At 34.6% G+C, this 27,944-nt stretch overlaps 1 protein-coding gene across 1 annotated transcript in view; it reads right to left on the bottom strand.

Moving 5' to 3' along the window:
• Positions 1-27,307, bottom strand: part of LOC123576804 (butyrophilin subfamily 1 member A1-like) — an 81,705-nt gene extending 54,398 nt beyond the window's left edge. The window contains exons 1-2 of the mRNA XM_045438210.1: positions 27,277-27,307; positions 24,664-24,770 (exon numbers count right to left, since the gene is read on the bottom strand). Of these exons, the coding sequence (XP_045294166.1) occupies positions 24,664-24,770; positions 27,277-27,307 (138 nt within the window). The remainder of the gene's footprint in view (positions 1-24,663; positions 24,771-27,276) is intronic.
• Between the last annotated feature and the right edge of the window lie 637 nt (positions 27,308-27,944).

Below are 27,944 nucleotides of genomic sequence, written 5' to 3'. Positions count from 1 at the left end.
GAGACATAAGGTTTTCTATATCTAGTTTCATACAATTTACAAACCATGACTGTTTTACTTGTTTTTAAATTTGGGTGAAATTTTTTGGTATAATTGCTATTGGTAGAACCTCCAATACTATGTCAAATGGAATTGCTGAGACTGGGTATCATTGTCTTGTTCTTGATCTTAGAGGCAAAACATTCATCTTTGCTCCTTGAATATGTTAGTTCTGGGTCCGTCATATACAAACTTAAGTTGAGATATGTTACTTCTATATGCATTTTGTAGAGAGTTTTTTTTACATAAATGGATATTAAAATTTGCCAAATTTTTTTTCTGCATCAATTGAGATGATAATTTTATTTTTATCATTCATTTTGTTAATATGACAGCACCATGTTGTTTCATTTGCATATATTGGACCATCCTTCCATTTTCAGAATAAATCTCTCTTGATCATGGTGTATGATCTTCTTAATGTATTGTTGAATTTAGTTTGATAATATTTGGTTGAAGATATTTGAATTTTGTTCATCAGGGATTTTGGTATGTACTTTGTGTGTGTGTGTTGGGGGGTGTTGTATAGTGTGTTTTTCTATCTTGGCAATCATGATTTTTTTGGCCTTGTACAATGAGTTTGTAGGCATGTCTTCCTTTTGAGCTTTTTTGGAAGTTTGATAAGAATTGGTGTTGCCTCTTCTTAAAAGATTTTTGTGGGGCTCCTGGATGATTTAGTTGGTTAAGTGTCCGACTCTCGACTTCAGCTCAGGTCATGACCTCACACTTTGTCAGTTTGTGCCCTGAATCATGCTCTGCACTTTGAGATTCTCTGTCTCCTCTCACTCTGACCCTTCCTGACCTGTGATCCCTCTCTCTTAAAAATGACTAAACTTCCTAAAAACTAACTAACTAAATAAATAAATAAAGGCCTTTTAGGATTCACCTTTGAAGCCATCTGCTTCTGGAGTTCTGTTTGTTAACATTTTTTATCATGGACTTAATTTTCTTACTATTAAATGGTCTATTCAGATTTTCTATTTTTTCCTGATTCAGTCTTGGAAGACTCTATGATTTTAGAATCTATTTCTTCTAGGTTGTTCTATTTGTTAGTGTCTGATTGCTGCAGTCTCTTATGATTCTTTGTATTTTTGTGATATCAGTTGTATGTTCTTTTTAATTCCTGATTTTTTTTTTTTTTGGCTCTCGTTTTTTTTTTTTTTTTCTTGGTAATTGTGGCTAAAGATGTATTGATTTTGTTTATCTTCTCAAGGAATCAATACTTAGCTTCATTGATTCCTTGTACATTGCTTTTGTATCTATTTTATTTATGTCCACTCTGATCTTTCCTTTTCATTATTTCCTTCTGTCTACTAACTTTGGGCTGTGTTTACTCTTCTTTTTCCAGTTCTTTTAGATGTAAAGCTGTATTGTTTATTCAAGATTTTGTTTTTGTTTTTGTTTACTGAAGTGGGCCTCAATCAGTATAAACTTCCCTTTTAGAAGTGCTTTTGCTACATCCAATATTTTTTTTTTTTTATTTTTTCCAAAGATACTTCAGGTGATTAAATATTCTTACATTTCTTGAGCATTGTTTTGCAGCTTAGTATAGGAACTATCCAAGAGAATGTACCATACATTTATGAAGAATATGTATTCTGCTGATTTAAGGCAGAATATTGTTAATAGATCTATTAAATCTTTTAGTCTAACATGTCATTGAAGGTTAATGTTTTCCTTATTAACTTCCTGTCTGCATGATCTGGTAAGTAGGGTGTTAAGATCTGCCACTATTACTATTGCATTACTGTCAATATTTTCTTTTGTGTATGTTAATTTTTCTTTATATATAATTAGGTGCTGCTATAATGGATGCAAAAATAGTGACAATTGTTATATATTATTGTTGGAGCAATCCTCTCATCATTATGTAATTATTTTATTTGCTCTTGTTAAATACTTAGTTTTAATTAAAAAAGTTTTTATGTATTTGAGAGAGAGAGAGAGAGAGAGAGAGATTGCAAGTGGGGGAGGGGCAGAGAGAGAGAGGGAGACACAGAATCCAAAGTAGGCTCCAGACTCCAAGCTGTCAGCACAAAGCCCAAAGTGGGGCTTGAACTCATGAATTGTGAGATCATGACCTGAGCCCAAGTTGGAAGCTCAACCTACTGAGCCACCCAGATGCACCACAGCCTTTGTTTTAAATTCTATTTTGTCTGATATAAATATTTGCTACTCCTTATTTCTTTTACTTTCCATTTGAATGGAATATATTTTTCCAAGCCTCACCTTCAGTCTGTGTGCCTTTAGATCTAAACTAAGTCTCACGTAGGTAGTATATAGATGGGTCTTGTTTTTGTTTTGTTTTGTTTTGTTTTGTTTTGTTTTGTTTTGTTCCCCATGGAGCCATCCTATGTCTTTTGATTAGTGACTTTAATCCATTTATAATTAAAATAGTTCTTTGTAGGTATGTACTTAATACCATGTTCAGTGTTTTCTGCAATTCTCTCTTCCTTTATTGTCTTGTTATATATACTTGAAAATTGATGACTGACATTTTTTTAGCATTAGGATTGGATTCTTTTGTCTTTAATGCTTATTTATCTTTTACGTACTTTTGGTTTGTGGGTATTATGAGAGAGGTTCATATATGACAATCTATGTTTTTACCATACTATTTTAATTTGGTGGTCACTTAAGTTTCAACATTCTAAAAGCACATATTTTTATTCCTCACCCATGTTTTATGTTTTGATATCATATTTATTATCTGTTTATTTTGTGTATCCCTTAACTAATTAATCTAGATATTGTTGATTTTACTACTTTTGACATTTGATCTCATTACTAGTTTTATAAGTAATTGATCCACTACATTTCTTTACCACTGAATTATTTTTTCCTATATTCTATCATTTCTAGTTATGGCCTTTACTTATCTCCTTAGAGAATTCTTTTGAATAATTCTTTTTTAAATTTAAAAATTATTATCATCATTATTATTATTATTATTATAAATAATGGTTTAGTGGTGATGAGCTCAATTAGATTTTGTTTGTCTGGGAAACTATCTCTCAAATGCTGAATGAAAATTTTCCCAGGTACAGTATACTTCGTTGTAAGCTTTTTTTTTTTTTTCCTCCTGTTTTCTTTTTAGCACTTTGATATATCATGTCACTCTTTTCTGGCCTGCAAAAGTTAGCTGAGAATGTTATAGTGGTTCCTTTACATGTAACTAATTATTTTTCTCTTATTGCTCTTAAGATTCTCTCTTTATCTGACATTTTTGACATTTTAATTATATTGAGTTTTGATGTGTATCTCTTTGGCTTTATCTGTTTTGGGACTTTGTGTGTCACCTAGACCTTGATGTCTATTCCCCTCCCCCCCCCCAACACCCAGGTTATAGAAGTTTTCAGCTATTATTTCTTACCAATTATTTTTCTCCCTGCTTATCTCCTTTTCATCTCTTTTTAGAACACACATAATGTGAATTTTAGTATGTTTGATGTAACCCCAGAAGTCCCTTAAACTATATTTATTATTTATTTCTTTTTGTTTTTCAGGATTGGTGAACTCCACTCCCCTGTGTTCCAGAATGCTGATCTATTCTTCTGTATCATGTAATTTGTTGTTTATATGCTATTTTTTTCATTTATGTTATTACAAACTTTGGCTTTAATTGGTAATATCTTATTTTTTCTATATGTTTGTTGAGGTTTTCTTTGTGTTCATACTTTCATCTCCTGTATTTGGTAAGCATATCTGTGACCTTGATTTTGAACTCTTTTTCAGGTAGATTTCTTGTTACAACTCTTATCAGGGTGTGCTCCCTGGAATAAGCAGGCTAGAGAGAGAATTCCCAAATGTCACCTGGCAGGTCTCAGAGCAGAATGGCAGGAGGAGAAGGCAAAACATGGTTGTTGCCAGTGTTTGAGTCCCTAATGATAGCCTTTGCTCTTTAGGTAGGCACTCCAAGATGAGGAAGTGGCTGTCTACATCTATGGTCTATACAATTTTTAATATGGTATTTTTGCACTGGTTTCCATGTCAAGTGAGACTATGTGGAAGCCTTGAAAAGAAGGGTTTCATTTCCCTACATTTTTATCATTTTCCTGGATGTATTCCTTATTGTTCTTCAAATACAAGTGTTTGGGGACTGATTTGTCCTGTGCATAATTTATGGGTTAAGATGCCTTATGTGGAGCTCGAAATTATTATTTTCATGAACATCTCTTACCTTTGAGATATTTCGTAACTATGGAATGCCTTACCTGGGGTGTTTTACTTTTTTGTTCTTCATTTTTAAGATTGTATCTTTCCCTCTTGTACCCCACTCAGTTTTGTCCCTTGTGAAGGCTTTTTCATCCAGTTTCTAGGTCTCCTTTAGAGGAATTTATTCCATATGTAGGAGGACATGAGCTCAGGATTGTCCTTTGACACTTTTGCTTTTTATGTGTTTTATAGCTTTGTGACGAATATATTCTGTGTTGGCAGGCAAATTTATTTTTAAGTATTTCCCCAAGAGTAATCAAAATTTTCTCTACTATTTTTGTATGCAAGTAAACTCCATACATAAAATGTCTCAAATTCCAACAATGTCCACCCCCACCTTTTAAAACTTTCTTGTCATGAACTTGTGAAGAGGATTAAGGTTATTAAGTATTATGCCTTATCCCCTTTTTGACTAATGGAACTTCTTCACTTCTTATTGTAGTTAAAGATGTTCTGTTTAGAAGTAATGTGCCTGTTTTTGTACAGTAAGAGATACAAAGATAATAAGAAAATCATCTATTTGATCAAATTAAAAAAAACAGAAAAAGTAATTCTATCTTTGCAGAACCTGCTTTTTTTCATGCAGTCAATATTTAATTCTAATAGAGTCCCTACTCTCTTCAGACAGTACTTAGAAATGCATAGGATTCATCAGAAAACAAATGAGGTATCAATCAGTTAACAAAATAAAATTCTTCTCTTTCAACATAAATCCATTCAAATTTAGTTTTTGAATACTTAATGTGTAACACTATGATCAAACTATGAAAAAAGCTGATAAATGGTAAAAAAGAGCAGTTAGGAATTTCATTGGTCTTTACAAAACTCAATAGTATATGCCTTTTATGGCTGTAGGTATTACCTCAAAAAGGATTCTGATGGCATACATTGGAAGGATAACAGAGGGACCTGATAGATGAAAGGGGGAAAAGAAGCTTCATGAAAAAGATGAGACAAAGCACAAAGAACAGCATGATCCCTATGTGTCAGAAATTGTCATGGGAGCTAAATATACACCCATGGTTTGCCTCGTCTTTGGGATGGTGGGCACTTCATCACTCTTGAGCCAGGAAATATTTCTTTGCATTTCTTTAAAGACACTGTCATATTTCCATAATCAAGACTCTTTTATCTATAAATCCAGTAGTAAATCCTTCCCATTTTTTTTTCAACGTTTATTTATTTTTGGGACAGAGAGAGACAGAGCATGAACGGGGGAGGGGCAGAGAGAGAGGGAGACACAGAATCGGAAACAGGCTCCAGGCTCTGAGCCATCAGCCCAGAGCCAGACGCAGGGCTCGAACTCACGGACCGCGAGATCGTGACCTGGCTGAAATCGGACGCTTAACCGACTGCGCCACTCAGGCGCCCCAATCCTTCTCATTTTTATTGCGAGCCATACTTGGCTTCCTACATGAGTGTCTCCATATAGTCAATCCTTCCTGTTAGTGCTGCATAAACAATGGAAGACTGAACAGCTTGATACTTGAAAGCAAAAACAAGGAGTGAGAACCAATTAGGCAAGGTAAGTCTATTAAGAATTAAGTAGGATGGGTGCGGAGCACAAGCTGTCTGCCAAATAATGGGGTATTTCTGGGATATAATTAGCATGTGAATCTTCATGAAACTTAAGGTACATCATGGGCTTTATAGTACCTCAGATCATCAGGGCATTACTAATTAAATGGTACATAAATCTCAAAGTTCATTGGTACATTTAATTGCCAAATTATATCTGAGATGACGAGATTGGGAGACTAGACTTGGGTGCTTGTCACATGTGCCATTTGGAACTGGAATTTCTGACTCAGATATTATGAAATTTTATGTTATATGAGCCAAGTGACAATATATAAGATCTCCAAAGGATCCCTTAAATAATTTATTGATGGAGAAAAGTTGAGTTTAGTACCATCTCAGTAGAATCTTTACTGTAACTAAAAAAGGGAGGTGAAGAATGTTACACTTTCTATGCACTGTCCCAAGGGCTGAGTGGGTTGTAATTCTTTTCATTCTTGATGAAGGATTCCGGAGCCATCTTGTGATAGTCTGGAAGTAAAGACAACTAACTGTATCATGACATTCTGCTCTTCTTGCTTATAATCCCCTTCTCACAATTCCAACTAAATTAAAGGCTGTTGAAGATATGGAAATAACTGGTGATCTTACATGTATTAGGTAAGATGATAAACTACATCTCTCGGTTTATCCTACTGTTCCTCATAATTAACCACTGTGGCAGACACAAACATACAGCTGAATTGCCATTAGGTCAGTGTCAAAGTTTGTGACATTAAATGATAATGAGGCTCTCTTGTAGGTGGACAGAAATTATTCAAGGAAACTTAAGACTTTAACAATAAGTTAATTTAAAAATGTTTGCATAGAAATAAAATAAAATAGTTAATTAATAGTTATCAATGGAAGAATTTTTCACATGGGATCAGTGTGGTTATTCAACGTGAGTATTTCAGAAAAAGAAATGGGAGACATAATCCAGTGTTAATGCAGGTAGATGATCCTGTATGAACATCTTTAACATCAAAAATGTTTTGTATTATTGGGGTGCCTGGGTGGCTCAGTCGGTTAAGTATCTGACTCGGTTTTGGCTCAAGTCATGATTTCATGGCTCCTAGGATCGAGCTCATGTCTGCTTCTGTGCTGAGCACAGAGATTCTCTTGAGATTCTCTCTCCCTCTTTCTTTGCCACTGCCTTTCTCTCTTTCTGTCTCAAAATAAACAAACATTAAAAAAAGAGTTTTGTGTTCTACAAAGTTTTCAGCAGATATATTTATTATTTCCTAAACCATAAGAAACTTAACAATTTAAAAATAAGCCTATGAGTTCAAAAAACATTGCAAAACACTTGTTAAAACCAATAAAATAATTGGTTGCTAAATCAAGAATTTAGAAAATTAAGACATGTACATTTTTTTCCACCAATCATTTGAATGTTAGCTTCCAAAAATTAAGTCTCTGCTTTATTTATTTATTTTTTCCTACACACAGTTACTCCCACCTTCTCAACAACCCAAGAGATGATTTACTAAAAGCCGCTTGGAAATATACCTGGAAAAAATTCATTAACAATATTTTTTCTTCCATTCCATGAGCATTCAATGTTTTTTCCCATTTTTTTTGTACGTCATCTTCAATTACTTTCCTCATTGTATTTTAGTTTTCAGAATACAGGTTTTTTTTTTTTTACCTCTATTGTTAGCTTTATTCCCATGTATTTTATGGGGTTTTGTGCACTTGTAAATGGGATTGACTTCATTTCTCTATCTGCTGCTTTATATTTGTAGTATAGAAATTCAACAGACTCCAAAACCATTAGAATTTTCTGAGTGATTCAAAATATTGTTTAATATTTATAACAAGCCCTTTGACAATACCTGAGGTTGTGGTATTGAGGTGACTCAAGGTGGGGCCCCTTGATAGCTTCAGGGTAGGGATTTGCCCACAGAGGACCAACAGTGTGATTAGAATATTAGAACTATGTACTTTAATCCCATCTCCAACCTCTGAGGGTGATTGGGCTAGAGTTTTCTTTTCTTTTTTTTTTTTTTTTAATATATTTTTTCAACGTTTATTTATTTTTGGGACAGAGAGAGACAGAGCATGAACGGGGGAGGGGCAGAGAGAGAGGGAGACACAGAATCGGAAACAGGCTCCAGGCTCTGAGCCATCAGCCCAGAGCCCGACGCGGGGCTCGAACTCACGGACCGCGAGATCGTGACCTGGCTGAAGTCGGACGCTTAACCGACTGCGCCACCCAGGCGCCCCTGGGCTAGAGTTTTCCAATTACCAATTGTCAATGATATTAATCAGTCATGCCTATATTCTGAAACTTCCACAAACATTCTAAAACTATGAGACTATAAGAGTCAGTGCACACATGAGGTCTTTGGTGGGTGGTCTGCCTGGACAGACATTGAATCTCTGTATCCCTAACACACCCTATATCTTGCTCCACTTATTTTTCTGTTTGGCTGTTCCTGTGTCGTATTCTTTATATAAACTATAATTGTATGTATATTTCTTTCCTGAGTTCTGTGAGTTGTTCTAGATGCTAACCAAAACTGAGGAAAGTTATGGAACACCTGAACTTTTAATCTTCCTGACAGAATGTAGATAACTTCACAATCTCATTGCTGGCTGGTGTCTGAAGTAGGTATGGTCTTGTGGGATTAAGCATTAAGTTGTGGAATTTGCACTGATTGGGTGATTAGTATCAAATTTTACTGAATTTTTAGACAACCCACTGGGTTGGGGAATTTATTAGAAACATGACTTGAAAATTTAAAAGATAAAAGGGCAAAAGTTATGGAAGCTTTAATTGCTCGGCTAGAGAGTCAATCAGTTATGGAAAGCAGCTTTGTTGAGAACATTTGCTAAAGGTAAAATTATCAATAGAATTTGGAAATGATGCATTAAACTTCAGGGAATGGTTCACTAGACCTTTAAGGATGTGAAAAACCACTAAGGAAAAAAAGGAAAATATGTCATTCATTTGTTGTTACAATCAGAACTTGATGGTGGAGAAACTTAGATTTCAGTTAGTCTGTCTTTTTATTATTAGCCTCAAACCTCATCCCAAATCCAAAAATTATGCTGGGAAAAAGGAGTACCACAGGCAATCCATGTGAAGAGGAAGGACAAAAACAAGAAACTATCAAAAACAGTAGTTGTCATGTGTCATGTGGAATAGTCTCATTTTGTGGATGAGTATCATCTTGAAAAATGTTTACTATAATTGATTGTGAAAATTTTCACTTGAGGGACTGTTACTAGCTTGCTATGAAACATTGATTGTAACGATCTTTATGATTAAAGAACACAAAATACTCCTGAAACCTGAAATACCCATAGTATCTTTGGTGCTGTCAAACAAATATACTGGGTAAGGATAATAATATCATTGAAAAATTCAATTAGCTGAAAAAAAAAAAAAACAGTTGATATATGACTATGTTACCAAGAGTGTGAAATGGGAGATACTCACAGGGTGGGAATTTTCTCACCCCTATCATTGTGTATGGTCCAACTTTAAGTGACAGTAACATCTAAGGCTATTAAGAGCATTTCTAGTGAAAAGGAGCAAGGATGATTTTAGAATTGATATCTTGTCTGAGTTCAGAAACTTCAAGCCCACAGTCAAGGAGTATATTTCTGCAGAGAGTTTTCATTAGCAATTTGCATCTTTATTCTCAGTTCTATTCTTCAATTATTTTGCAGTGATATTTCATAAAAAGAAAAGAAGGAAGAAAAATAAATAAAGAAAGAAAGGGAAACAAGAAACAAAAAAATATGGACAAGTCTGGATTTAGGGAGTGGGCATTTGATGCAATTAATAGTAATATGTTGAAAATGAGCTTAGTTATTGTAAGTTACCTCCTATCTGAACCTTACTAGAACACCATGGAACAGAGGGAGAATGTGCAACAATAAGGTAGGGTGGACTCATTTCAAAAGATCTGCCCCAGGGTTCTTAGAGTTCCTCACTAAGGCTTTGAGATATCAATATTTTGAAATCTTCCTACATATAGCCCATATCAATGCATGACAATAGTATAGTAATTCTTCAAAATCCAAAAATAACATTTTCACCTTCAGTTAGCTAAACTTTAAATGGAACGTAATGGCATTTTTGAGTCAAGGCTTAAATATGTACCATGGCTATATGTACTTTTGGAAGTTATAAGATGTGATTCAGTAAAACATCATTAGCAAACCAAGAGAAAGACACAAAGTTTAGGGAATTGAATGAAGAGACCAAGACACAGAACTTCCAAATTTATTCAAGGTATGAAAGGATAGTAGAAAGAGACCTCTATGAGTACAATGAGATTACTGATTTCGAATATATGGAAAAAGTATTATATAGAAATGGGACATAGATGAGACATTTACAGGAACAAATGATGAAAAACATGCAGTTGACAAAATGGAGGCTAATGTCAACTTCAGGAAAAATGAAAGGTAGTACATGACAGGATGCACTGTGCTAGAGCACTACTAAACTAGCATTAAAGGCATTCACATTGTCAGGTTGACACAAAAACTTAATGTGGGACTGACCTAAGAATTCAGTAAGACTTTGTTAACAGAGTGTGAAAAAAGGAAGTGAGAAAAACAGAGTGTGGAATAATTCAGTTATTATTTTTCATGCTGGAAATTGATTAACAATGAGACAAGAGATTACATATTTAAGAATACAGAAACATCAGGGTCAACAGCAAGAAAAGTTGATAGAGATTAGTTCCAGAATTTAGGCAGAAGTGAAATGTAAAATTTCTGATTTGAAAATATTTTGGGTATTGTTTTACTTTTTGAAAATGTTGAATTTTACGGATGCCTGGGTGACTCAGTAGGTTAGGCTTTTGACTTGGGCTCAGGTCATGATCTCATAGTTCATGAGTTGAAGCCCTGCCTCTGCTCTGTGCTGACAGCTCAGAGCCTGGAACCTTCAGATTCTGTCTCCCTCTTTCTTTGCCCTGGCCCCACTCATGCTCTGTCTGTCTGTCTCTCTCTAAAAAGATAAATAAATAAATAAATAAATAAATAAATAACATTAAAAAAAATTAAATGTTGATTTTTAAGAAAAAGAACTTAGGAGTGCCTGGGTGGCCCACTCTGTTCAGCTTCCCACTCTTGATTTCAACTCAGGTCATGATCTCAAGGTCCCCTGAATCCAGCCCCAAGTCACACTCTTGCTTACAATCAGGAGCCTGCTTGGGATTTTCTCTCTCTCTCTCTCTCTCTCTCTCTCCCTCCCACTCTCCTACTCTCTTTCAATATAAATGTAAATAAAAATTAAAAAAAAATGAAAAAGAGAAACTTAAAAAAATAAAATGTTTTCATACTGTTAGGATATTAGAGATGATTATGGAACATGAGACCACCATCTAGTTAGATGTTGGTAAACCTTAATTGTAGACATAGTATTTGAGAATTATCATTTTTTTGAAGAATTATATTATAAAATGGTGATAAGTACTCAGTGGACTTAGAACTTATAATTGTTAATTCAGGTATTTTTTTAATATTTATTTTTGAGAGAGAGAGAGAGAGAGAGAGAGAGAGAACATAAGGAGGGGAGAGGCAGAGAGAGACAAAGACACAGAATCAGGATCAGGTTCCAGGCTCCTACTTGTCAGCACAGAGTCCAACACAGGGCTTGAATCCACAAAGTGTGAGATCATGACCTGAACCAAATTTGGATGCGCAACTGACAGCCCCCCTGGCACCCTGGTAATTCAGTTTTTGCAATACCATCAAATTAATTCACAAGATGCAGGTATCTATCACTGTAGAGAATCTCTTGATAATTTGTTTTCTTTAATAATTTTTTTTAATTTTAAGTTTATATTTTAAGTTTATATTTCAGGAAAAATTTATCAAAAAGTTATAAGGCATTGTACCTGGACACATTTAGCTTTCTAGATGCTTCTTTTTAACATTAGGATATTTGACCAGGTCCAATGACAAAAAGAGGTATCCACTTTGAATTCATCATTTTTACTAATGAGGATGGAATTTTTTCATGTATTTTCTGATACTATTTGAATGTTTATTTTTTGAGAAATTATGTTTATGGTTTTTGATAACTTTTTAATTGAACTATGTATTAAAAAGAACTTAAATTTCATAGGTCAGCTTACTTTATATTTCGTTACAAATACTTTTTCCAATTTACAAACTTTTAATCAAAAGATTTTTCATGTTTTTGTAGATAATATATTCTAGAATACAGGACTGAGCTATAGTTTTAGAACTTTTATTTATTTTAGTTGTTGGCCAAGAATGTATATTTATCTTACTGTTCAATAGCATGCCTTTCCTTAAAATAAATGTTTATCATCTCTATTAAGATGTATTAATAATTCTTTTCCACACTTTTTTTTTCATTTGAATAGCATATTTTGTGTTTATTTCAATTCACCCATCAGCTGACAATTGTATGAATCGTTGATTGGATCAATGTTTACACACATCCAGAATTTTCACATTGGAAGGGACACTGAATTTGAACAGGTTAAACACAGTTAAAGCCAAAATAATTTTAACACAATTGCAAAGGTTCTGCAGGTGCCTGGGTACAGGATAGCCCTGGAATCCCAGATTTCTAAACCATCTCCTAGCAGCAGTGATCAGAGGGCATATTAAATTGGACCACAGAATATTATTTTATTTTGTTTTCCAGGTTCCGTTTTAGTAGTGACACATTAAGCTAAACAGTATTAATGACAAAAAAAAAAATACTAGTTTAATCGATTCTAGTTTAAGATAGTGCTGTAGGAGGATCTAAATTCACTCCTCATGGACACATCAGTCTACAGCTACATATGGAGGAATATTCTCTGGGAATATATAACTGAGCAACTCCTACACATTAAGTGAATGAGGTAAAAACCCACATTGACGTAAAGTGGGGAGTGTGAGACATGATCTCAGCATAAACCCTACCCTCAGCACAGCAACCCATAATTGGGAGGGAACTCAAAATGCTGACCTTCTGCCTTATGAGCAAAGCATTTGAACTCCACATCTGGCAATCCACCTATTAAGACACACACCTGGATGAGAAGCCCTCAAACATTCTAGTTGGGGAAGCCAATAGGTCTTGCATCCAAAGTCCCATAGCCTACCGCAAACTGAGAAACAGTTTCTAAGGGGTTTACAAGAACCCTTTAAAATGGAAATCAAAAGAATATTGTGGCAAGATGTTATTCTCATATGAAACAAAATAAATCTTAAGAAAATACTCTAATAAGAGTCATAAAAGGGGATCTTGATAAAGGGGTCTGTGTAAGAAAGCAATGTAATACTTGTAAATATTTATACACCCAATATATATAAAGAAAATATTAATAGACCTGGACAGACCTAAAGAGACAAATATAAAGCATAACAATAATAGTAGGGGGCATAATACCCCAAATTCATCAATGGAGAAATTATCCAGACAAAAAATCAGTAAAGGACCAATACCCTAAAATGACACTTTAGAAAAAATGGACTAAACACATACACAGGCCATTCCCTGCAAAAGAAACCGAATACAATGTCTACTCAAGTCCACATGGGAAATTCTCCAAAACAGATAAGATGTCAGGCCACAAAACAAGTCTTAATAAATTTGAGAAGTTCTGACTCATATCAAACATCTTTTCAAACAACATTAGTATGAAAATAGGAATCAATTACAAGCAGAAAGCAGAATATTTATAAAAATGTGGAGATAAAATATGTTACTGAAAAAATAATGGTTCAAAAAATGTAAATGGAAATAAGAAAAATACTTTGAGGCAATAAAAATGCAGTATACCAAAACATAGGGGATGCAGCAATAGCAATTCTAAAAGGGTAGTTCATAGAGATAAATGCTAGATTAAAACAACAACAACAAAAAAAACCTGGAAAAACCTCAAAGATCCGAAGTTCACACTCAAGGAATTAGAAAAAGAACAAAAGAAGCCCAAAGTGTGCAGTAAGAAGAAAATTAAAAAGATCAAAGTAGAAATAAATAAGATGCGGACTAAAAAGACAATAGCAAAGATCAATAAAACAAAGATGTGGTTCCTTGAAAAGGCAATCAAAGTAGACAAATATTTAGCCAGTATCCCTAAGGAAAAAAAGAGATTCAAATGAATAAAATTAGAAATGAAGAGGTAGATGTTATATCTAATACCAAAGAGATACAAAGGACAATAAAAGCTACTATGAACAATTATGAGTTAACATGTTGGACCATGTAGAAGAAAGGGATAAAGTTTTAGAAACATACAGCCTACAGAGACTACATCATAAAGAAATAGAAAATCTGAGTCACATATTACCAGAAGGGAAATTATATCAGTAATAAAAACACAACAAACAAAAGTGTAGGACAGATGGCTTCCTTGGTGAATTCTTCCAAAAATTAAAGAAGAATTAATACCAATCCTTCTCAAAGTCCTCCAAAAAACAGACACAGTGAGAGTATTTCCACACCATTTTATTAGAACAGCATTACCATTATACCAAAATCATACAAGGATGCCAAAGCGAAGAATAGAATAAAATCAGAAGCCAAAATCACTGATAAATCTAGAGGCAAGAATCCTCAAAAAAATATCAAAATAAATTGAGGAATATATAAGATGATTATGCACCATGATCAAGTTGGGCTTATTTCAGGGATCCAATGATGGATCAACATCAACACTTCAAATAATGTAATCCACTACATTAACCAAACTAATGATAAAAATCATTTGGTGATCTTATTAGATGGAAAATAAACATTTGACAAAATTCAACATCCATTCATGATAGAAAGTCTCAAAGTGGGTATAGAGGTAATGTAACTCAACATAATAAAGTCCATATTTCAATATGAAAACCCCACAGCTAACATTATTGTATTTAAGGGTGATAGCCAAAAACATTTTCTCTAAGACAGGCACAAGACAATATTGCCCACTCATGTTACTTTTATTCACATTTCATTAGACATTCCAGTTATGAATTGAGAATGGAAAATAAATAATTAAAGGCATCTAAATAAGGAAAGATAATGCAAAATTGTTACTATTTGCAGATTACATGATATTATATGGAAAACCTTTAAGATGCCACTATAACCTGTTAGAACTAATGTACAAACTCTAAAACTTTAGGATACAACATCTTCTGCAAAAACTTAGTGTACCTTTGTATACTGATAACAATCCCTCAGAAAGAAAACAATTCCATTTACAATTGCATTAGAAAGAGTAAATACCTAGGAATAAATGTAATTAAGGAGGTAAAAGACCTGTACTCTTTAACTATTACAAAATGGTAAATGAAATTGAAGACACAAATGAAGGGAAAGATTACCATGCTCATGGATTAGAATAATTAATATGGCTAAAATATCCGTAATACTGAAAGCAATCTACAGAGTCAATACAATCTCTATCCAAATTTCAGTGGTATTGTTCACAGACGTACAAGAAATAATCCTAAAATTTTTGTGGAACCACAGAAGACCCTGAATAGCCAATGTCACTTTGAGAAAAATGAGTAAATCTGAGGCATTATTCTCCCTGATTTCAAATTGTATACTAAGCCATATTAATATTAAAACTAATATATTGGCATGTAAACAGATACAGTCAATGGAATTGAAAAGAGAGTCCATGAATAAATTCATCTATAGATAGTCAGTAAATTTACAACAAATAAGTCAAGAATATACAATATGGAGAGGACAACATCTTTAATAAATGGTGCTGGAAAAACTGAACAGCCACATACAAAAGAGTAAATATTGGTCACTATTTTACATCATACACAGAAAATAACTCAAAAAAAGCTTAAAGATTTGAATGTAAGAGCTGAAACCATAAAATTAGAAGCAAACATAAGTCTTAGTTTCCTTTGTTGATCTTGGCATTTTCTAAATTTGACACCAAAAACAAAGCAATAAATCAATAATAAATAAGTGGAGATGTATTGAACTAAAAAGCTTCTGTAAAGCAAAAGAAACCATCAAGAAAAATTGAAAATGCAATGTCCTAAATGGAAGACAGTATTTGCAAATCATGTATCTGTTAAGGGGCTAATATCCAAAATATGTACGAAAAGCACATACAACCAATGGCAAAAAATATATATATATATATATATATATATACAATTAAAAAGTGAACAGAAGGTAAATAGACGTTTTTCAAATGAAGAGTTAGATGGTCAGAACATACATTAAAGTATGCTCAACGTTGCTAATCAGTAGGGAAATACAAATCAAAATCACAAGGAGACATTATTTCTGTTAAAATAGTAATTAACAAAAGAGGAAGAAGAAGGAGAAAGAGGAGACGGAGAAGGAGGAGGAGGAGGAGGAAGAAGAAGAGGAGAAAGAGGAGAAGAAGGAGGAGAAGGAGGAAGGGATGAGGAGGAAGAGGAAGGGGATGAGGAGGAGAAGGAGGAGGAGGAAGGAAGCAGAAGAGGAAGGAGAAAACCAAGAAGAAATAAGTATTGATGAGGTTGTGAAGAAAAGGACACCCTTGCATACTATTTGTGGGAATTTAAGTTGGTGTAGTCATTATGGAAAACAAAATAGTTTCCAAAAAGAGAAGAAAGAAGAAAGAAAGAAAGAAAGAAGAAAGAAAAGAAAGAAAAGAAAAGAAAAGAAGAGAAAAGAAAAGAACTATTCTATGATACAGCAATTCTACCTATTCATATTTCTCCAAAGGAATTTAAAAAACTAACTCAAAATGATATATGTATTCCTCATGCTGCAATTTTCATTACAACATTTAAAAATAATATCCAAGACATATAAGTAACCCCAGTGTCTATTGATGGATAAATGGGTAAATAAAATATATTTTATATAAATAAATATATATATATATATATATAGTTGAAAATTATTGTCATAAAACAAATATTGCCTTTGTGACAACATGAATGTACCTCAAGGACATTATGCTCAATGAAATATGTCAGAAACACATAGCATATTATTTCACGTATATATGGAATCTAAAACAAAGAAAGAAAAATCTTATGAATTCATAAATACAGAGAAAATTTTGGTGGGTGCTAGAGGTGGGGTTGGTACGGATGGCTGAAATGGGTGAATGTGATCAATTGAATTGTGATCAATTCAATTGTGAAATGTGAATGTGTAAAAATATCCAGTTTTAACATTATAGTGTTTATAGTTAATTATAGTTAATAATACTGTATTATATGTTTGAATGTTGCTAAGAGTGTACATCTTAAATATTCTCATCACAAGAAGAAGATATAATTACATGAGGTAATGGACTTAACTAAATTTATTATTGTGGGTATTTTACAAAATATATAGTATCAAAATATTATGCTTTACATCTGAAACTAATATAATGATACATGTATTTATATCTCAGAGTGATTTATAGCATATTTATATTGTTTACAGCTTAAAAATAATTTTTGCATAACTGAATTAATTTATCATTACAATAATTTTGAGAAATAGGGGTCAAGTACTTTAGAAGAATATGGATGAGTTCTAGACATTTTTGGACATTACATAAGCACAAATCAAAATGAACATAGAGACTCGTAGTTGGCTCAGTTGGTTAAGCATCCAACTCTTGATTTTGGGTTCATGAGATCTAGCCCTACATCAGGCTCCATGCTGTCAACACGGATTTTCTGTCTCCCTCTCTCTTGGCCTCTTCCTCAATTCAAAATAAATAAATAATATTAAAAAAATCTAAAAGGAAAAATATTCAGAAAGGCAGAGATAGAATGACAGATAAAATGAGAATCATCCTCAGGTTTTCTGGTCTAGGAAATGGGAAAATAGATGAAGCCTTTGGAACAGTCTGTGGAATAAAATGACTACTGAGCTCCAGTGTAAAGTTCAGAATGGTTGTTTCTCTTTCCCTCTCACCTGCAACTGTCTATAGAAGCAGGAAAGAGAGCTGAAAGGCACTGATGCCCAAGCACAAAGGCTGTAACCCAGTCTATGTTCTCAGTGCTGGAGGTTAAGACCTCTCTGTCCTGATGCTCAAGGGCCACGGCCTTGTGGTCTGGTTCATGCACATTCAAACTTCTCCAGAAATGCTGCTAAAATGATTGTACAGTAGAAAATGGCTCACCGGTTTTCACTTCCCAGTGTATCAAAAGTGAAAGTAGGGAGCTAATTGACTAGCTTATCCTTTTCTGTAATACAGTGTGGAATAAAGAAGAAAGAAACATAAAGCACAGTTATTGGTCATATGATGAAACAAACATCTCATAGTATAAAGAAAACTGTCATATTAAACTCTTTTTCCATCATGGTTTTCTGATTCATGGTTTCTTTTTTCTTTCTTAATTTTGTTAAGAATTGTTACTTACTAAGAATCGGTAGACAGAGTGAGGGGGATGATAAGGTCTCTGCCTTATTCTTTTCTTACAGGACAGTCCTCCCTCTCTCTCACCAACTCAAGTGATGATTATTAAAAGTTTCTTGAATATACCACACAAATATTCAACTAACACAGGTTGGGTCATTTTTATCAACAATAATATGACTAAAATTGTAATAGGCTGAATCTTATTTATTTTTCTGAAAAAATGCCTACAGTATCATATATATGTATATGTATCCTCTATTCCCCACACAAAGTTCCTAAAAGTTTGGTATTTACTGAACGATAGTGGTGTCTTTTTGATATCTGTAATGATCCCCTTTTGCCACACCTCAGTTCATTTATTGAGGTGATCTATGATGGGGCCTTGGATAATTTCAGGATGAGGGCTAATCTCCAGGGAATGAACCATGGGATTAGAGGGTTACAGGAGGAGAGCTGTATTCCCCATCCCATAGTCTCTGGGGAGAGAAAGAGGCCTGAAGATTTTCAGTCATCAATGGCCAATGATTAAAACAATTCAATAATTAAAGCAAACATGGCTATGTACTGAAACTTCCATAAACAATTCCGAAACAAGGAGGCTGATAGAAATTCTATGTTGGTGATCATATTGCTATGTTACTAGGGTGGTGCAAGCAGTGATTGCCCCCAGGCAATGTATCCCTCTCCCCACAGGTGCTGCGGGTCTATATGGACAGTGGGAACAAGTTGACAGTCACTTAAGTTGACCTAGGTGCAAATAATCAATCTTTAAAGTCACATAAATTTGTTAGTTCTATAAAGTAGACTTGTCTTTAGATTTATCAGCATTAAATATATCTTTTATTCTACCGAGGTTTACTAAAAGTGAAATAAGCTCATGCGATCTCTATTGTAATTTGTTAGCAAAAAGATGACTTAAAACGATGCTAGTTTTGTCTGTCTGAAACTTTTCATGGGTAATTGTTAAAAAAAACAAGTAGGTGAAATAAATTAAAATGTTTATATATAAAATTTTTCATAACTTTCAAAATCTTTGGTAACTGCACACTTTGAAGTTTTTCTGGTTAAATGATAAATTGGACTGAATTCATTGGATATCTTAGTCTTGTCCAAATAAAATAAAGTAGTAAAGCATTGATTACTGAACATAAATTTGTGCTTGGCTTCTTAATGCAGAGAAACTGAAGATACTTGGGTCTGTTGGAAAACATGTGTTATGTTTTTTTGAAAGAAATGTATTATGGAAAAACATATGGTTTTAGAAGTATACAATGTATTCATGAATTTCCTATCCCAAGAATTCTGGTTTAAGAAGCAGTTCACAATTGGTTCTTACTTAATTTTCTGGGAGACTATAGTGTGTAAGAGTTAAAATTCTGCTAAGTGTAATTAAGACTGATGGAAATCAGGGAAGCAACTCTGTATGCAAGCAAGTATATGTTTTTAATAAGAATGGTGTAGGAATGGAAATGCATATTGTTGAGGGAAAAAAGAAATTTTGTCCTAAAAGGAGACTGGTTGTTTCTAGAGGAAAAGTTTAGGACAAAATCTGAATGAAAAAGAAACCTGCCAAAAAATTGTGAGGGGGGAACGTTTGGAAAAATAATTTTATATGTGGTCAGGAGTAATTTTGTAATGAAAGAAATTAAAGTTACACTGGTATAAGTTTGAAATATACTTTTCCTCTTTACGTGTTTTTTGTTGTTGTTTTGTTGTTTTGTTTTGTTTGTGTATTTTTTGATTGTTGGTCTGCTCTTGATAAGAATATAAAGAAAGGTGTTTTTCTTTTTTTGTCTGTCCAGATAACCAGTGTTTTCTTTATCTGCCCAGAAAACCAACACTTTATCTTTATCAGGTCTTTGATTACTTAAAAAAGTGCCTAGCTGGGTCAGTAGGTAGAATATGAGATTCTTAAACTTAGGGTTGTAAATTCAAGCACCACATTGGGTGTGGAGAATTTTAGTTAAAAAAAAAAAAAAAAAGAAAAGAAAAATAAAACTTCCCAATGTGGAAGGAGCAAAGTGTTGCTAACCGATATATGATTTCCTATAGATTCCCTTATTGTCACCTTGGTTAAGTTTAAATATTAGATTTGTAATTATCTATAATAATTTATCAGCATGTGCTTTAAAATTTTTTGAAGGTTTTAACAAGCTTTGCACATTTTAATTTTAAATGAAGGTTTTTTTTTTTCTTTTACTAATTACACCTGTTTATTTGGTATGTATAGTTACTTGGACAACATTGTCGAGCCAATAATGATAATCTTTAGCTTGTATTTTATGCATAAATTTAGAGGTCTTCTAGGAAATATATGAAATTCCTGAAGTTTATAATATGACTGGATAGCAAGTCATTACTTGTATTATTTAAATGTATATCACAGAAATAACCAGACTTCCTTGTCAATTAATTGCATTATATTAAACACTCATAAAAGATCTTTAACCATGTATTTTCCGATTTTTTTTTGTCCTTTATAGTTACTATTCTAATGCTATTGCAAAATGAGTTTCATCTTCAAGGAGATTCATAGAAAGGATTTTTGACAAATACAGTGTTTTGGTACCTTGAATATCATAAAACTGACCTGAGTACGAATTTCCAGAACAAATGGGAAAGATGCATTTTATTTTTTTTTTTTCAACGTTTATTTATTTTTGGGACAGAGAGAGACAGAGCATGAACGGGGGAGGGGCAGAGAGAGAGGGAGACACAGAATCGGAAACAGGCTCCAGGCTCTGAGCCATCAGCCCAGAGCCTGACGCGGGGCTCGAACTCACGGACCGCGAGATCGTGACCTGGCTGAAGTCGGACGCTTAACCGACTGCGCCACCCAGGCGCCCCGAAAGATGCATTTTAAATGAACAAAAATTAAAAACATAGAACTGAATGAATTGACGATGATAGAATATCCTTTTGTGAATAAATGGAAGAATTTAACATTTCTCCCTACCTGAACCTTGCAGAATTCAGAAACTCTCAGTGAGTGTTCTTTCTTCCATGGAATTTATAATCATTTGAATGAATCCCATGAGAATCTGGTCTCCTGGTAACAGGAAACCATTGGAAACACTGACTATATTACAAAGGCTTTGATTGGAATGTCATATTTGAGAGAGATGTGCATAGACTCAGATATGACCAGATAGCTTTAACGAATTAAAGTTGACTTTCTGAAGCCAATAAAGCCCCTTGAGAATTTTGGCCTGATTATCTTGTTTATAGAGATCCCAGCAGCCTTACCAGATGAGTAGAGAATGTCGCTTCTTGGCAGATGCAGGTTTCCTGCATATATTGGAGGAAATGTATTTCCAGGATATATTGGAGACCTTGAGAAGAGGGATACACCCAAATCTGCAGATGTTGCACGCAAGTCTGATAACAAATATTTGCTTGGCTGTGGCCTCAAGAGGTTATTAAAATTTCAATCTAGAGACTTTTTATAAAAAGTTCCAGCAAGCAGATTTTAAAGGATCTATATGATCTATCAATATTCTTGCTGAACTTATGTAAATAATTAACCAAATTCTGTTAAAACTGGAATTATTTCACAAACGGATTAGGCCTGGTTTGGTTATCTCTGAAAATAAAGGTGAATTTAGAGAGAAACATATACTTTATAACATATCTTCAATAACCTATCCTTTTGGGTATTAGATTCTAGTTTTGATTAATTGTCTTTAAGTGTTTGTTATCTGCCTAAGCAAGACAAGACAACTTGAGGTAAAATTCAGAGAGACTGCCATAACAACTCTCATAAAAATAATGTTGCTTGTTACTTTGTAGCTAATAAAAGGAGCCCCGTGGACATATGCTTATTTAAACATCTGGACAATGGGTTGGGCTTCCCAACAATTGTGTAACTCAGTGGTCACCTTAATCAATTCCACGTTACTGGGATAAGAAAACCGCTCCTTAAAAGTCAGAACATATCCTACTCTATGGGTTTAACTATGAACTTGTGAACATAATGGATGGCCCCATCTTCCTTATAATTTGATTAGAGAATGAACTTGGGGTGCCCTTATCTCCCAGGACAAGTCATTTCCCACTTACCAGTGATTCCTTGAAAGTATGATATGGTTAAGGCTAGACATCAGGCAAAGAAGTCTTCTTAATACTTTTATCCCTCAGTCATATTTATTCTGGGATCCACCTCTTTTAATGTAAAATTGCAAATAGAGGCTTAGACAAGCATAGGGTGGCCACCTTTAACCAAACCTAACACAAAGTCATCCTAATACCAGTATTAATAGGAATATTTCTGTTACTAAATATAATATTTCATGCTGCTCTATGCTAAATATTACATGCGACATTCTGGGTCATAGGAGGCCTTTATTTTACCCTTAGATTATTAAAATTTTAACTGAATGTGCCAACCAACAGATAGGCTCATTACCACACATCCCCCATCTACATAGTCCTTCTTATCAATATATTCAGGAAGAATTATATCAGATATGGGATGGATATATGTGGCTTACTCCCACAATAAGAAAACTCAACTAAGTGGCCTTTTCTGTTGTGCTGGCAACAGAAAAACCATATACTTGATTCATGAGCCAATATTACTCACCAAAGTGATGACTGCCCCCAGAAGCCTATGATGATACCCTTATCTTAAAGGCAGTGAATTGGTTTCTTATTGACTAGACAAGGCAACCAGTGACATCACATTGCTAACATCTAATGGGACACAATTGTAAATGGGCCAAATTAGTGGCCATGGCTTCCATCAGGCTGGATTAGGAAATGGGCTATAGGTTTTGCTTGGATGCATGGTTGTAGCACTGTCACAAGTCAAGCTAATCTTCCATACCTAAAACAACCACCAACAAGTTCCATGTTTAATGGTATGACCATCTGACATCTATTTTTTCTTCCATCATATAGCACACACCTTGATAAACACACAATTAAAGTCTTGAATAACTCACAAAACAATTACATTATTAAATTCTAGAGTAGCTCAAATGCATAGACTGATTCTACACAATAGAAAGACATTAGATGTCTTAACAGCAGCACAAGGAGGAACATATGATATTATTAGAGTGGAAAGTTGCATCTACATTACAGATTATAACAAAACAGTAACAGGATTACTGAACTGATATACATAACCAAACTGGTGCTCTTAAAGACCCTATGTTGTCACTTAATGATTGGTCAAATTCCTGGGCAAGAGGTGAACTAGGTCTACACTGAAAGGTCTTCTTGTCACCTTGTTTTATTTTTATTACAGTAATAATCCTGATATGTTGTCTCTTTCACTTTTTTCTCTCCTATTGTTGAGATACATGCAAGTTTCTCATGTCTCCTTCACCCAGTTGTCAGATGGTCCTTTTACTTGTAACAAATTTACTCTTATGACCACTCTGGACCCTACTACAATTACTTTCTGTAATAGTTACTTATAGGACAGATAGTGACCAATTTCAGTCCATATGTAGAGACATCCCTACATCCTCTTCCTGGTTGTGGGTTGAAGAAGTTACAGAAGATGAGCCCTTTGCCCTTCAACCATCTTAAAAATTTAAGGACTGAAAATTGGTCAGAGGGAAATGATGACAGAAGCAGGAAAATGTTCACCTTTAGCCCAGAAGGCTTAGCTGTGGCCTGCGTAGTTTCAATGAGGGACCATATTTATGGATTGGTTACTATATTCCTAAAGGGGGTCATGACTGCCTGTCTGTCTCATGATAGTTAATATTGAGCTGAATGATAAGCCCCAGAAAACTCTTGCAAAAGTAGCTTTATGAATAGGTATTTGAAGAAAACACCTATGTTTGAATACTCCCTTCACATCTCCTCCCCCTTGAGCACTAAGCATATAAACACCTGATTCCTAAAGGAAAAGTGTGGCTCTTTCTGCCCACAGGTCCTGTCCCCATGCTACTTAAATAAACATACTTAGTTGGGCCATAAAATGCTTCAACAATTCTTTCTTGATTGTCCTGCTAAATGATCCTGCAACATTCTTAACATGAGAACTGTTTACCAAGGACACCAACAAAAATTACATCCCACTTCTTTTTTTTTTTGTTTTTTTCAGTTAAAGAGAAATTCATAGTTGGCAAGACTAATAAGATCTAGAGATCAGCTACAACATAGGATGTACACTTGACAATACTGATAGTGCACTTAAATTTGTTTGGAAGGTATAACTCAAATTCAGTGTTTTTACCACACACACACACACACACACACACACTATAAAAAACAGCATGACAAGAGTAAATTTATGGAAGTCTATATATGTTGATTAACTTGATTGTGGTGATTGTTACACAGGGGTTTGCCTTTCTATTCTAAATTTTTACAGCTCATGCTTTCCTGCTACCTCAATAGTCCATAAAAGGCTAGGGAGCACTTTTCCCAGGTGACCACAGGCACCACTGTGATAAGCTAGCTTTTGCCACAAGTTTCCCTTTTTGCCCTCCTCACGCTAGGACCTTGTGATATTCAAATGCAGAAACTTATTTGGCCTTTATTTTATGTGTCCCACATTCACTCCACTAAGGATACTTGCCCATAAGGCTTCCACTGTATAGACTCTCAAACTGCTTAGCTTATCTGCCTCTGGCACTTCCTTTGTCTTTCTCCATGAAACCCCTTTCATGGAATATGACTGTTTCCCTAGAACATATGGAAAAAAAAGAAAAAAAAGAAAAAAAAAAAAGCTTTGTTTTCCAGAAACTCTCCTGTATCCCTTCTGGTGGCTGTACCTGATTGAACATTTTATTAAAGAACAAAAAACAGCAAATGTCCAAATTCACAAATTTATATATTACATATGTGCATTTTTATATATCAATTTTACCTCAATAGAGCTAATTTTAAAAATAATACTTCAAAGAATATAATAAGCATTTTTTCAATTATGTCTCAAGTTAATTAATTAATTAATTAATTTAACAAATTTATTTTCTAATATACTAATGATTCTTTTTTTAAGTGTATTTATTTATTTTGAGAGAGAGAGTGTGTGAAAGTGGGAGGAAAAAAGAGATAGGGAAAGAGAATCTAAGGCAGGAGCCATTCTGTCAATGCAAAGCCTGATACAGGGCTCAATCTAAGATCTGAGCTGAAATTAAGAGTTGGACACTTAAGAGTGTCCAATTAAGAGTGGGACACCCAGATGTCCCAGTACTAATTGATTTCTTGTATTTTTTTTTTTAATTTTTTTTTCAACGTTTACTTATTTTTGGGACAGAGAGAGACAGAGCATGAACGGGGGAGGGGCAGAGAGAGAGGGAGACACAGAATCGGAAACAGGCTCCAGGCTCTGAGCCACCAGCCCAGAGCCCGACGCGGGGCTCGAACTCACGGACCGCGAGATCGTGACCTGGCTGAAGTCGGCCGCTTAACTGACTGCGCCACCCAGGCGCCCCGCTTTCTTGTATTTTTAATAAATGTTGTTTCTGAAGTAGAGAACTCATATATATTTTTAGAATTAAATTTTGTTATTCTATTGCAAAGTATGTATATTTATATTACTTTTTACTAACAAATCCTTCGTTAAAATCCATATGAATTTGTTCTATTAAAATGTATTCTTGAAGAAGACCAAAGCAGGAGGCATCACAATCCCAGACTTTAGCCTCTACTACAAAGCTGTCATCATCAAGACAGCATGGTATTGGCACAAAAACAGACACATAGACCAATGGAATAGAATAGAAACCCCAGAACTAGACCCACAAACGTATGGCCAACTCATCTTTGACAAAGCAGGAAAGAACATCCAATGGAAAAAAGACAGTCTCTTTAACAAATGGTGCTGGGAAAACTGGACAGCAACATGCAGAAGTTTGAAACTAGACCACTTTCTCACACCATTCACAAAAATAAACTCAAAATGGATAAAGGACCTGAATGTGAGACAGGAAACCATCAAAACCCTAGAGGAGAAAGCAGGAAAAGACCTCTCTGACCTCAGCCGTAGCAATCTCTTACTCGAAACATCCCCAAAGGCAAGGGAATTAAAAGCAAAAGTGAATTACTGGGACCTTATGAAGATAAAAAGCTTCTGCACAGCAAAGGAAAAACCAACAAAACTAAAAGGCAACCAATGGAATGGGAAAAGGTATTTGCAAATGACATATCGGACAAAGGGCTAGTATCCAAAATCTATAAAGAGCTCACCAAACTCCACACCCGAAAAACAAATAATCCAGTGAAGAAGTGGGCAGAAAACATGAATAGACACTTCTCTAAAGAAGACATCCGGATGGCCAACAGGCACATGAAAAGATGTTCAACGTCGCTCCTTATCAGGGAAATACAAATCAAAACCACACTCAGATATCACCTCACACCAGTCAGAGTGGCCAAAATGAACAAATCAGGAGACTATAGATGCTGGAGAGGATGTGGAGAAACGGGAACCCTCATGCACTGTTGGTGGGAATGCAAATTGGTGCAGCCGCTCTGGAAAGCAGTGTGGAGGTCTCTCAGAAAATTAAAAATAGGCCTACCCTATGACCCAGCAATAGCACTGCTAGGAATTTACCCAAGGGATACAGGAGTACTGATGCATAGGGGCACTTTTACCCCAATGTTTATAGCAGCACTCTCAACAGTAGCCAAATTATGGAAAGAGCCTAAATGTCCATCAACTGATGAATGGATAAAGAAATTGTGGTTTATATACACAATGGATTACTGCATGGCAATGAGAAAGAATGAAATATGGCCTTTTGTAGCAACGTGGATGGAACTGGAGAGTGTGATGCTAAGTGAAATAAGCCATCCAGAGAAAGACAGATACCATATGTTTTCACTCTTATGTGGATCCTGAGAAACTTAACAGAAACCCATGGAGGAGGGGAAGGAAAAAAAAAAAGCGGTTAGAGTGGGAGAGAGCCAAAGCATAAGATACTGTTAAAAACTGAGAACAAACTGAGGGTTGATGGGGGGTGGGAGGTAGAGGAGGGTGGGTGATGGGTATTGAGGAGGGCACCTTTTGGGATGAGCACTGGGAGTTGTATGGAAACCAATTTGACAATAAATTTCATATATTGAAAAAAATTAAAAAATAAATAAAATAAAATAAAATAAAATAAAATAAAATAAAATGTATTCTTATTTCACTGTTCACACTTGCAATGAAATGCAATACTATGTACTTCTTTCAACTAACCTGCTGTCTGACAATTGCATGTCTTCTCCATTGGAACAATTTCCTCACAACCCTATTTAAACATGAAGTTTCCATTTTGGAAATGATATTCAATCTTACTTCAAATACACTCACATAAAAATAAAGGCATTTATTAAAGCCAAAAATAGTTAATAACCCTGACAAGGGCCATCCAAGAGATGGGTGCAACATGGCCATTAGATCCCGAAGTTTCTGATTCTTGGATCTGGCAGCAGTGGGCAGAGAGCATCCCTCAGGAAAGCAAATTGACTTTTCCCTTTAGCTTAGAAAATGTGTCACATAAACTGGGCAGATATGAGAACATTTTTGATATATTCCTCATATTATTTACACTATCAAATCATCTTTGCATAATTAAATGATTTTATCCTAAAGAGTATAGAAAAGGAAAGGGACATAGAAAGGCCAAGGAAAAAAAAAAGACAGAAAGAGACACTTACATGAGAAAATTCTCAGGTCTTCAGGTCCATGTAATGAGAAAAGAGTTGGAGCCCTGGGAATGTTCTAGGGAAATAAAAAGAAAAGATTTCTGAGCTAAGAACTGGGGTAAAGAAAAACACATCTGTTCATCTGTCCTACTTACCTGAACGTGGCCAGGGAAGCAGAACTGTGAGAAGTGCCCTGATGCCCACACATAAAGCTGCATC

This window comes from Leopardus geoffroyi, chromosome A1, assembly GCF_018350155.1.
Source record: "Leopardus geoffroyi isolate Oge1 chromosome A1, O.geoffroyi_Oge1_pat1.0, whole genome shotgun sequence".
Taxonomy (NCBI): domain Eukaryota; kingdom Metazoa; phylum Chordata; class Mammalia; order Carnivora; family Felidae; genus Leopardus; species Leopardus geoffroyi.
The sequence above is the reverse complement of the archived record's forward strand: the minus strand, read 5'-3'. Positions and strand labels throughout refer to the sequence as shown.